This window comes from Pavona decussata, unplaced genomic scaffold (genome assembly GCF_977016875.1).
Source record: "Pavona decussata unplaced genomic scaffold, jaPavDecu1.1 SCAFFOLD_76, whole genome shotgun sequence".
Taxonomy (NCBI): domain Eukaryota; kingdom Metazoa; phylum Cnidaria; class Anthozoa; order Scleractinia; family Agariciidae; genus Pavona; species Pavona decussata.
The window spans coordinates 890,004-902,500 of record NW_028145494.1 but is presented as its reverse complement, the minus strand read 5'-3'; the positions used below and the strand labels follow the sequence as shown (position 1 = coordinate 902,500).

Sequence of the window (12,497 nt, the reverse complement as noted above, 5' to 3'; positions counted from 1 at the left end):
CTGGAAACTTATCCAACCATTCACCCCTCCCCCCCTCTGGAATTTCCTGGGCCATTGACCCCCCCACCCCTCTGGAATTTCCAATTCCCTCCGTGGTGGGGGTATGGATATTTTCTGGAACCACACAATGTGAAATACCGTACATGAGAAATTTATGAAATTGTTCAAGTATTCTGACCAAGTATCAAAGCAACAAAAAATAAGTGATGATCATAAACTCCTACTCCATAACTCTCCAACTTCTACATGAGTTTTAAAGTGAAATCAATACCTCTTTTCTTCTGGTCTCTTTGTCTGCTTTAAGTTCATCTGCTCTGAAAGACAAAGTATGTTACAGTCATTTTCTATTTAAATGGGTACCTTTAAGGACAGAGTTTGTATTGGTCTGTATTATAATAACAAAAGGTTTCTAATAGCTAAAGTTTGGTAATACATACAGGAAAAAGCAAGTAAAAATCATTGATAAAATTGAATGATATTTTGGGGTCATCATGACACCACAGTTTACTTCGGTTTCTTCTAATAACTAATATTAACTTGAAAATGGTGTCATGATGACCCTGAAACATGGTTCAATTTTTCTGTTGATTTTTACTTGCTTTTCTAATAGCAGACAGTGTTTTTTTTCTTCAATATTTTGTGAATTCATGTTAACAAATTTCACTAGGAAAGTGAACTTTTGCCCTAATGATAATGTGCATATCCCATATACTTAAAATATAAACAATCATAGAAAAGATGAAGTGTTCATCATGTCACAAGCATACGACATATAAAAAATCTGAGATCCCAAAGGGAGTCGAAGCCTTGACTGTCTACAACTGGATGGATGCTCCAATTACTAAGCCACCAAGAACCAACAGCAAGCTAAGCTATAATTATACTACAGCAGGTTCACTTCTTTTGTCCCCATTGCAGTGTGACAAGATTAACATTAATTAGTTTTCTTCTTTTCTATTTCATTCACCAAGCTCAAAGGTTTCCCATTAATATTCATGTCATGATATTGTGCAATTCCAGAAAATATCCATACTCCCCCCACGGAAGGTCTTTTTGTTTTGCACCCCCACTTCCCCTAGGAAATTCCAGTTTAGCTTCATACTTTGCTTCTTATATCTTGACTTTTAAGATCCCCCTCCCCCTAGGAATTTCTGATGACCCTCCGTGGGGTGGGTATGGATTTTTTCTGGAACTGCACAATTATCCAATACAGAAAAAAAGTGTGCTGCATCAACCTCTCTTTCATCTGTAAGAGTCTACCAGCACCAACAAGTCTTTTTTCTTTAAGCTCTGCCTGCAAGTCAAATTAATAACACTCAGTCTTGTTAATGTTCATCTTCTGCATTTCACGACAAAGTTGCAGCATAAGTCCATCATTTTGAATTGAAACAGTCACATAATGCTAGACATTCTAGCAGTTCATATCTAGCTCAAAAGTTGAAATATGTTCTTGTAAAAACATAGATGTGTTTCCAAAATTATCTTCAGTTGATAAATTTATGGCAATCTATCATTGCCGTCAAACCCTTCATTTGTGAAGACATTTTAGTGGAGCTCCTGCATGAAGTGAAGGCACATGTATGCAGAAGAAGCACTATCTTTGTCAAATGTCTAAATATCTGGGCTAAGTTGCTCAAAGCCCAATACGTACATGTACTAATCCTGAGTTTACTGACTGACTGTGAAAAAAACCTGTAAGTTGCCATAGTAGCTGACGTGGATTAACAATAATATTTGTGCTTTGAACAACTCTGTCCTGAACCACTTTGGTAATAATTGTCAGCATATGTTTGGACACCTATGGTAAAGTTTGGAAATTGCTGACACATCTTTGGAAGTTGGGGTAATTTGAAAACATGTTTGACTCAGGAAAAGGTGGTGGGTATAAGGTGTGGGCGACCCTTTATTGGACAAGTATCTCAGCTAGGGAAGGGGGGAGCAGCAGTATTATTTTCATATACATTTCATATAGGTCTGATGAGCTGACAGAATGCTCAAGCCATGGACTAAAACAACATTTATCCTTAACAATGTAATAATCTATCATCATTTAATCCACATTGTAACTTCATTTACCTCATATTCCTTGGTTTCCTTCAAAAGCATTTCAGACAGCTTCTTCTTCCTTTTCTCTAATCTTTGCTTCTTGTCTTCTTTTTCGTTTTCTCTGAACAAACCATCAAGTGCTTGCATGCTAGGGAAAGATTTTAATAGGACAGTAAGTATGGGACTAGGTTTGTAACTGCACATAACTAATTAACATCCAATTTAAGTGATTGGTTGATTAATAAGTTGGCAATAGGACTGGGTGGAATCCAATTCGGTCTGTAATCATACAAGTGATTAAAAAAATCGGATGACCATGCAGCAGGAGTCTGATTTGTATAATCACAAACAGAATTTGATGACACAAAGTCCTTTTACCATGAATATTAATCATAACTCCTACAAAATTTGAGGAAAAAAAAGCCAACAGTTTAACGTCTTGTTGAATAAATAGAGGACAACAGTTGACCTAAGTTTCGAGATCAATTTAATTACGACATACGCAAATGATGTGTACTGTCCAATTACACCAGGCATGACGTAAGCATTGTCCTATTAAAGGACGCTAGTCAGTCCCCGCCATTTCCGATGCCATCGAAATTATTGATATTGCATGGTGAAGCGAAATCCTATTGCTTAACCGTAAGTTGTGTTCCTGAAACTATGTTTCATTATCTTTAGTAGTTTCACAGTGATATTTCGTTTATTTTGACATGCTCTGCATAAAATGGTGTGGCTGACTAGGGCCCTTTAATGCTCAAATCATGACTGCTGATGGCCAATCAGATTCTAGAATTTTGTTTCAGTGATGATTAATAATCCTAATAGGACTGAGTGGATTCCAATTTGGTCTGAAATCATATGAGTGATTAACAAAATCAGACGACCGTGTAGCTGAAGTCCGATTTGTTCCATCATGAGTGTGATTACAGACTGAATTGGACGACACAAAGTCCTGTTACCAATAACTACAATTTCTGAGAACGAAAGGCTTTGAAAAATAAACAAAGTTCTAGTGACACATTTCGGAGAATGAAGAAACAACCATTTATTTACAAAATATGTGGGACCCTATTACAGCAAGCGCAATGGTGTGTACTGTCCAATTTCTAAGGCATGATGCGTACACTGTCCTATTAATGCTCAAATCATGGCTGCTTGATAGCCAATTGGATTCGAGGATTTTGTTATAGTTGTCTGTTATGATTAGTCACTGAATACTGCCTATAATCAGTGACTTATGAATGATCACCCAATGATATCAACAGAAATTCAAGAGATAGGGGTTTCAAGGTTATAAATTTTTGAAGTGGAGGAGAGGGGGGTGCAATTAAGATTATCTTTGAGTTCAGTTTTGATGAGATCGAATGAATGGTTCTGCTCAGACCTATTTGTGTATTTGCCTTGTTTTTGCCTCAGTCAAATAATTGCAACGTAAGACTGCAGTTTCACTTCCGTCAGCAACATGCCCTCTGGCAACTTTGGAAAATCCTGGTTTTACCCCAGGGTGCATTCTGTACACACCGAAGACATGCTGAGAGTTTAGAAGTTCTACGCCAAGCGGGCACTGACCACCTAATAGACCCTTAAAATCCCACAGCAGGAGCGCAATCCTGGATATTTTTGGATAACAACAGTTCATTCAATGGTAGAGGTTTACAAAATCCTAGGGAATGTTATGCCAGTTGCTACCTGTCTTACGCCACTTTACGGCAAAGACCACAATCGTGCACCCGTATACTGAAACCCACACTGAAGATCTTTGGGGTAACCTACATAAAATGCAGCCTGGGTGTTACTCCAACTTTTGAAGTTAACAAAACTGTGGTAAAAAAACAGGAAGGGGCACAGCTTTGATGTGACAAAATCAATGTAAAAGCCCGGATTAGCTTTATCGTACTTCCCGGGGTAGTCAATCGATAAAAATTGATACCGGAAAATCATTCGATAAATCGATATCTATCGATAAATTGAACTTAAACGATATCGATTTTATCGGTCAATCGATAAAATTCGATACTCACACGCCGACGAAGTGTTAATGTTATCGATTTTATCGGATTGATCGATCGTTATTGAATCGATAAAAATTATCCTGTTTCCGTTGAGGGAGCGTTTGATTGTGACTCTTTAAATGTAGATTTCAAAGGCGGCAATGAAATGATTTGTTGACAAACACTGTACAAGAGACCAAAGAGACTGCATTATGATTTTCTTCCTGATTTTATTGTTCGATTAACCGGGTTCGATTACAAACGTAAATTATTTTTCCTTTTCCGGGTTCTCGGCTTCAAGATTGTTGTCTAAATTTTTTCTCGTCCTTTGTTCCGTTGGTTGTGAAACCACGTTTAACCTAAGAAATATGGGGAACAAGAAGAATTTAGATTACGAACACGAGGGCGTCTAGATGATTTGTTTATATCTTTACTCAAAAAATCACGAAAATCTTTCTCTTTAAAGACTGGGTGAAAAAGCAAGGAGAGTGCGATTTTGTTACATCAGCAAATAAATAAAACAGTGGAATAATCAACCAGGGATCTATATCGGATTTCATTCAAATACAACACACGCTGAGTAATACTAAAAGTTTGTAGAAAAAATGAAGCAATTTATATCGTTTCACGAACAGGGAAGTGTCTCTGCGAGTTCTTTAATATCTTCAGGTGTTGCCGTTTCGAAAATTGGAACGATAATTCAGTTTCGATAAAATCGATAGCCCTGATTCAAAAATCGATAATTATCGATTACTCACAACGAAATATTTTATCGATTTTTATCGAATTTCGAAAAAATTAATCGATTTTTATCGATTGTTATCGAATGCTATCGATTATCGATATTATCAATTGACTACCCCGGGCGTACTTTGAACATCCACTAATTCATTCAATCAGTTAAACAGAGAATTAACATTAAACCCTATTATTGATATTATTATCATCACCATTATTAACCTCTTTATAACAGTCACCACTCCACTATGATCAGCAAATTATTTCCAAGGGTTGGCCATCATAAAGAGGACAGAGTTCTTTACAAGCTTAATTCGATTCAATCTTATGTGATTTGTCAAAAACTATATATTTCTACAACTAAAATGAAACAAACAAATTCTTTCCTGAAATGCACAGAAAGGAATAAAGGAAAGACCATATTTCAAGATTTAAGCGTGTAACCAAGGAAATGCATGTTAGTTTACAATCTCAGCTTCTTGTTAAAGCTTAATGAGTTAAAACTTAAAACACAAGTTAATTATGTTCATGATCAGGAAAAATAAATCTTGTGTACGGGTGAAAAGGGCTGGTAAGGCTTAATGCGAAGACTCAAGGCTATACAAAGAACAAACTTAAATTTAAGTCAATAAAATAAAACAGTAAGCTTTACACATTTGAAAGCTCAGCACTTGAAACATCTTTCTACCAGACAGTTAAAAAGCTCACCTCTCTTCGTACGATTCTCTGGATCCCCAAACTCTTTGTTTCGTGGTTTCTACATTAGATCTATCAAAATATCTTGCATTTTTGTCCCAAGCTTCTCTTCTTTCGGCTTCGAACTGATTTCTACGAACAAGAAGGCCTTCGTTTCTGTTTTTGTAGTTTTTTAGCCAGTACGGTTGTAACGTTGGAAGCGCCATTTTGTTTGGAATTTACTGCACCAGAATGAGGCAGCAAAGTTATGCAGAACGCATGCAAAGAGAAGTATACTGTTTACATATAAGTACCAAAAATTTCCAATGGAAATATCACGAGCCGAGATAGCTCAGTTGGGAGAGCGTCAGACTGAAGATCTGAAGGTCCCTGGTTCAAATCCGGAGAACTCGCATGAGTTCTGAATAATCCCGGGTCTCGGCAAGTTTTTTTTTTCTCTTCGTTTTTTTTTTTTGCTTCTTATTTTGTTATTTTTTCAACTCGACTCTTGTTAACTCCCACAATTACTTTTTTAATTTTTTTTTAAGTTTGTTAAGTCCGAGAAAATAATTTGAATTTTCTAATTTTAAACTCTTTCTAAAATCATTTTTAGTTTTTCAAGAAATGATAACAAAACCGAAAAGGAAACATCAAATAAGGAAATTTAAAAAGTGTAGAAAAATATAATTTATTTCACGCTTATTTTTTTATTTATTTTTTTTTACAGCATAAAAGCTCGGTAGAGTGAGTCCAGTCACGAAGCAGCCACAGGATACCCACAATCTTTTTAGCGGGACAGATGGTCGGACAGACGAACTTTTGACAATTATATTTTCATGGACGGTGTAACATTTCGATATGCATCATTATGAATACAAATAAAATATTCTAAGCTATTACTTTAAACGTTCCATATGTAACGCTTGTCTTTAAAACAAGTAAGTGTAAGGTATGATACAATAGACCAACGAACGGACGACCCATAACATCTCGTCTTTTCGTTGACCAATGAGGCCCCGGTTGTTCAAAGAGCGGATAAGTCGCTATCCAGCTGATAAAATGTAGTGGTTGGAGCACATTTTATCCGCTAGATAGCAATTTATCCACTGGATAAAGCCATCCGCTCTTTGAATAACTGGGTCCTGCAGCTCAATAACCAGAGATATTTATACCATTTACTGGCGATCAGTCCACCTTTCGCTGAGGTTGTTGAGAGGTCAGGCAATGTGTCATGTCAAATAGTCTTTCTCAGGACTACACACACCTGGATGATCATTATTTACCTGTTTATGACATTACCGCCTGGGTTCAAACCATTTACAGTAACACATATCATGATATATTCAAAATTATATCATCAGTTACAACTCATTTTTTAAAGTCAGTACACCCCGACCAAATGACGTTTTCAGCTTGTCGCTTAATATTTCCTTCTCACGAGGGTGCTGAAGGGATAAAATCGACACCGGGATTTACACTTGTTTTAGCTGGAGTGGGATTTAACGTACTGGCAATGACCTCTGAAGCAAAATTTGGGCTGGAAGTTGAGGTTTGAGCAAAATTTGGATTAGAAAATGGGTTTTGAACCCCGTCTCCCTCCCCCACCCCTTCCAGGACCCTCTTCTCAAAGGAAATTTTCGCGTTTTTGGCAGAAACATACGAAATAGAGTTGAAAATTTACGATAAATGGAGAAAATCCCTTATTTATCAAGAACGTTTCAACACATTCATTAAATTTGCGAAAATTGAATCAGTACTGCGAAACATCTTCTCTCTTAGATAGTAAGATTTACTTTTCGTGGAAATTCCTTGCAGTATAAACACTTATTGACCGGTTTATCAGGTTATTTACTAAACGATATCTCTGAAAAAATCTTGTTTTCCACCAGTTTCCTAAAAAATTGCTAATGTGGCCCTAGCTTTTTCCCTTTTAGCTTTTCCTTTTTAAGGACGCATTAGGACGCTCGTATAGTAGTATTTAAATAGTTTCTTGTTGCACCCTGCTGTGCACAAGTTTCTTCGATAAAAAGATGGGGAGTGGGGAGAGCGATGCGGGGATTGTTTTGGGGTCTTTGGTTCATTGGGACAATGATCAGGAAACAAAACCGCACGTCCAAATTCGCGTCGAACAAACATATGCAACAATTTTGCCGCTATCACACCCGGATTCCTTATGGGATATAGAATCCTGTCAGATCCGTAACTATTGACATATTACATCTGCGACTTGTCACGTAAATCTTTATAAGCATCAAGTGGTAAATCATCATCGTCATCATCCTCATTAAGTTTTTCCTTGGAGGCACGCAAGGCCGTTTTTGGCACTGCTCGTCGTGTGGACGCAGGCGTGCAACGTGCGGAGGAGCCTTGCCTTGCAGAGCTTGGCTCGTCACTAGGCTCCACTCCCTTGAGAGCATCCACTGGACTCAGTCCCCTCACTGAGTTGAAACAGAAGCTGAATATGATGCAGCATAACAAAGCAAACAGATTAAGGAGACCAATAGCCAGGCCCACCCCTCCCACAACCTTCAGTCTGCTGCTGTAAGAGAAATTGAGACCCGTGCATCCTAGAATGTTGATGACGTCAATAGGGTTTTTTGTGTCCATATCATAGCCACATTTTGGCGTTGGGAATTTACAGCACGATGATGGCACTCTGTTGTTAACCCCCTGAAAAAACAAACAGACCAATAAACAAAGGATATAATAAAACAAAAAAGATTGAAACGAGAATGAAACGAATGCAATAAAACTTATCGGATAATTTGACGGGACCCTCAGAAAATGGCACTTAAACTTACCCAGTAAAGAGAAATATGGAGACCGTATTCAGTTTGTCTCGAGCATTGAATTGCAAAGGAAAGACAAAATCCCTTAGGGAAGTAAAAGCCATGGCTTTCCTGACACCAGCCCGAAGCTGACAAGGCAGTTTTGGACATAACAGATCCTACCATACAGTATGTAGGTCATATGTCACATGTGGAACTAGCAAGTGGCCTAGATCCCTTTAAATCTGCCTGTAACACAGCAGCTGCAAAGCGTCTGAACGATGTGCGCAAGGCCAGAAAACGTGTTCGGTTTTATTTGCAATAAAAAAATCGTGACGGATTGGACGTTACTATATGTCTGAATTGAACTTGCCACCCTTCACAACAACAAGACGTCGACATAATAGCGGAAGCAGGCCCGTAATAATCTCCCCCCACCCCCTCCTCACACAAACCTGAGCTGCCGCCCACTTGGAAGTGAACCAATCACGGTAGTCCAATATTCCACAGCACGCGTAAGTCCGCTGGATTTGGTCGAGGGCCTCCGTCACCTTCTTGTCCAGTCCATACTCGGCCATCATCTGCGCTCCATTGCTAAATTTATTTTTATTCAAAGAATCTTCACTTGCCATCGTAAAATAAATGAATGCCATTATCAACTCGACCAGGAAAAGTATAATGAATAAAACGGCAATCAGTGTTAAGAGTCGATTGTTTTCCTTTGATATGGCAAAGAAAGAAAGCCCTGCTATTATAAAAAGGAGAATTAAAAGCCCGATTCTGAGCCCGTAGTTGACAGGGAAAGCAGCGCCTTTCATTGTCAGGTAATCTCCAAATGGAGTTTGTATCGTGACGGCAAAGATGATTAAACACAGACCAGAGACGAAAAACAGAGTCAGAAATCCAATGATCGACCATTTTACAATATCTTTTGCCTCCATGTTGCGGCGTCAGTGCGTTTCTTGCTCTCTAGATAAGTACCACAAACGATAAATTCAATACTTATACTGTAAACTCCAGAGGACCTTGAGGAAGTCCTGTGGCAAGGTCAAGCGGCGTACTGCAAGATAAAAATTTGGAATGAAGATTATAAATTATATCATTTTCAGCTGTAATTTTCGTATTTAAGCTATTCATTGGAAGGGGTAACAAAATTGTACTGATTGACCCCTTGATTTGTAGACCAACATTAACTACTGAGAAATCTACAGTCTCAGGCGAAAATAGTATAGCCTGATCACGGCAATGCCACAGCCGGGGAAATGGTTTGACACCATATGATGTTTACACAATGTAGTATTCTCAATGCTCATTGTCCTGACGAAGCTCATTTGTTAGGCAAAGAAGGCTTACATATACGTAAGCACTAATATACACTATTTAGGCCTAAGCACTAGCTGATTTGAATGGTTTGCTGTCATTCAAGTTGTGATGGCTAATTCTCTCAAGTAAGTTAAAAAATTTCCATTCTCGCCAGCTAGCCCTCGATCGTTGGTGTGGACATGGATAGGAGATATGAAGCAAATGACCTGGGTTCGAGGCGTACACTATTTTGATTTTAACTATTTTCCAGTAACTTTGTAGTATGTTTTCTGCTCCCCGGGGAAAAGGACAGTGGAACGGTTATTGAATACAGCCCCGAGGTGTCTGTCCATGTGAGAGCACTGTCCATGTTTGGCCTGGGAGGTGTAGTCTACGGAGCTAACAGTTCTGGAGAAGAGCTTTAGCATTCCAAGGCAGGGCGCAAACCCCGAGCCGGCACCACAAGCCGGCTGAATCTCAAACGGCGCATTGCTGAGTCCATTCGTTTCCCTTCCAACGGTTTCACGTACTTTTTAACTCTCTTTTCAAAGTTTTTTTCATCTTTCCCAGTTTCCAGTGAACTTTCCAAGTTTTGTTGAATCACACATGTAACGTTTGATATAATCTAAAGACGCAGCCGCAGGTAAAAATTCCCGCCTTAATTGGCTATTTGCTTAATCTGGACATGGGTTATTTCGTCGACTGGACGTCCTATCATACTCGAATCGCAATTCGTAACTAATCTCCCATACTTTAGAATTGTGTACTCACTCAGTTTCAGTTAAGAGAAAAGGAATGTGTGATCAAATAGATACAGTAAACACTATCATAATGAGCACCGGCGGTGATTCTAAAACTGGCTTGGTACCACATTAAAAAGCTTTCCATTTCATTTTCACCTTTTGGTAAAAGTTTAGATATGCGATGTCCGAATTAGTGAAAACGAAAAAAGTCTGTCTGCTTTCGCGACGAATATTATCTATTGTCTAACCGGTCTCGGTCTTACCGGAATTTGTAGACCAACATCTTCATCTTACAATCCTCCATCGTCAGCCAGTTAGCAGTAAAATTCTTTCCATCCTTTGTCCTCAGATATATGCTTCGTATATTTGAGAAAAACAACAACGATATAAGTCACGTTTGACGCTAATCTGATGTGATTTCAATCCGCCATATTTTTCTCAAGATCATACAATTTTAATGATTGCTGGAAGTTTCCGATCAGGTTGTGCTATTTCTCCTGCTTACTCATGCGTCACGGACCTTAAAATGCTTTTAAAGTCTAATTTGTTAAGTCAACTGTTATTGATTATATGGAGAGGTTTGTAAACAGCGATCATTAGACAACAGGTACCCGTTATTTGCTCGGTTTGAAAGGATTCCGGTTATAATGTGCGGGATGCGGGATACAAACGTTTCGGAAGGAAAGTGCAACCAAAAGAATGAAGAATGACCCGACCACCATTAAAAGGCTCTATACCTGCACCCTTCAAAAGTTCTCTTTTCACTGGACCCTGATAACCTGCAGCTGTATTGTTTTTTAGGGTTGGGAGCATTGTCGTTGTTCGTTCTTTTGCCTTCTCGACCCGCCCCTTTTATCACTATAGAGGACATGATTTAGGACCCTCAACCCATCACTGGTAAATTTTGAATTAAATAATGGGGAAAGATCAACGTGGCATGTTGTGGTTGTCGCTTTTCGTCTCTGCATTGTGGCGTTGCTTCCTCAGAAGAGAAACTTCACTTCAGGTTCTTTCTCACTACCTGATGTATAAATAAGCACCAGCAAAAGTTGCTGGGGATGGGGAATACCAATAGCCCTGGCCCCAGTTGTTCAAAGAGCGGGCAATTTTATCTACTGGATAGGTCGCCGTGCGGCAGATAAAATGTGTGCAACAATTGCCCTATAGCCTTATAATTTGTGTATAAAGTAGAAGTGTTTGTCTAATTTAAGTATGGAATTGTGTGAAAACCTTGCCAAAAGCTTTTGTTGGAGTTCATTTAATCCGCTGGATAGCATCTCATCCAGTGGATAAAGTTATCCGCTCTTTGAACAAATGGGGCCTGGTTTCTTCATGCAACTAAGACCCGAGGCGAGGCTGTAAGTTTTTAATAAACTCAAAAGACGTTCAAAAGCCGAGGCTTGCCGAACGAAAGAACCGCTCGGTAGCTTTCGTTAGAATAACCACACTACTGAGGCTATTAACCACAAACTCAAAAGTTAGAACCAAAAAGTAGACTAAGAGACCACTTATTTTTGTTGGAATAGTAAAGCGAGCGAACTATGCGAGCTTTTTGCTTTTTTTTTTTTTCCTTCCATTTTACTATCTCCGACAAAAATAAAGCACCGCTTGTAGCCTAACCAAAAAGTTAAAGTGGAAGTATCATGGGGTCTTTCATATCTTTTGTTAAAAATGATGAAGTAAGAATTCAAGAATGACGAGAGGAAAGAAATCAACTCAATTCTTGAATGGAACAACTCGTGATCTGTTCTAGCGCATTTTGGAAACAAAAATGTGAGAACTTGAAAAACATTAGCCCAACATTTTTCAAGTTTCAATCCATACCGGCCTACTCTGTCTCTGACCAGAGGCACTAATCGACAGTTTTATTACACCGGGGTGATAATTTATAACAAACTTGATATTAAATTATTTCGTTATTTCTGCTGACAGACAAATATTTTTGGGTTTTGAAATGACAGCAAATTTACGTGATACTTCCCCTTTAACTATTTAACGCCTGATTCTCGCAACAGACGATTTTTGAGATGACGTTATTTTACTAAAACTACCAGAATCCTCTTCGTTTTTCTTTTCTTATTTAAATTTTGTAATCCCAGTGAGGTTTAGATAACAATCGTCAAAATGGCCTATTACAAGGAAAAACACTGAAGAGCTCTGATCGCATGTTTAAAAGATTACATGATTACAAGCAACAATGCATAGTTCATTCATTATTTTATTAAAAACAT

General features: G+C 38.4%; 2 protein-coding genes across 2 annotated transcripts in view; both read right to left on the bottom strand.

Annotated features, from left to right (window-relative positions):
• LOC146476515 (trichoplein keratin filament-binding protein-like) overlaps nucleotides 1-5,711 on the bottom strand; it is an 18,449-nt gene extending 12,738 nt beyond the window's left edge. The window contains exons 1-4 of the mRNA XM_085114388.1: nucleotides 5,487-5,711; nucleotides 2,077-2,194; nucleotides 1,236-1,294; nucleotides 272-314 (exon numbers count right to left, since the gene is read on the bottom strand). Of these exons, the coding sequence (XP_084970514.1) occupies nucleotides 272-314; nucleotides 1,236-1,294; nucleotides 2,077-2,194; nucleotides 5,487-5,680 (414 nt within the window). The 5' untranslated portion in view covers nucleotides 5,681-5,711. The remainder of the gene's footprint in view (nucleotides 1-271; nucleotides 315-1,235; nucleotides 1,295-2,076; nucleotides 2,195-5,486) is intronic.
• A 1,100-nt stretch (nucleotides 5,712-6,811) lies between these two features.
• Nucleotides 6,812-10,712, bottom strand: LOC146476514 (CD151 antigen-like). Its single transcript, XM_085114290.1, has 3 exons — nucleotides 10,530-10,712; nucleotides 8,677-9,281; nucleotides 6,812-8,123 (listed from the first exon to the last, which is right to left on the bottom strand). The coding sequence occupies exons 2-3, from the start codon at nucleotides 9,160-9,162 to the stop codon at nucleotides 7,668-7,670; spliced, it is 942 nt and encodes a 313-aa protein (XP_084970416.1). The 5' UTR covers nucleotides 9,163-9,281; nucleotides 10,530-10,712; the 3' UTR covers nucleotides 6,812-7,667.
• Between the last annotated feature and the right edge of the window lie 1,785 nt (nucleotides 10,713-12,497).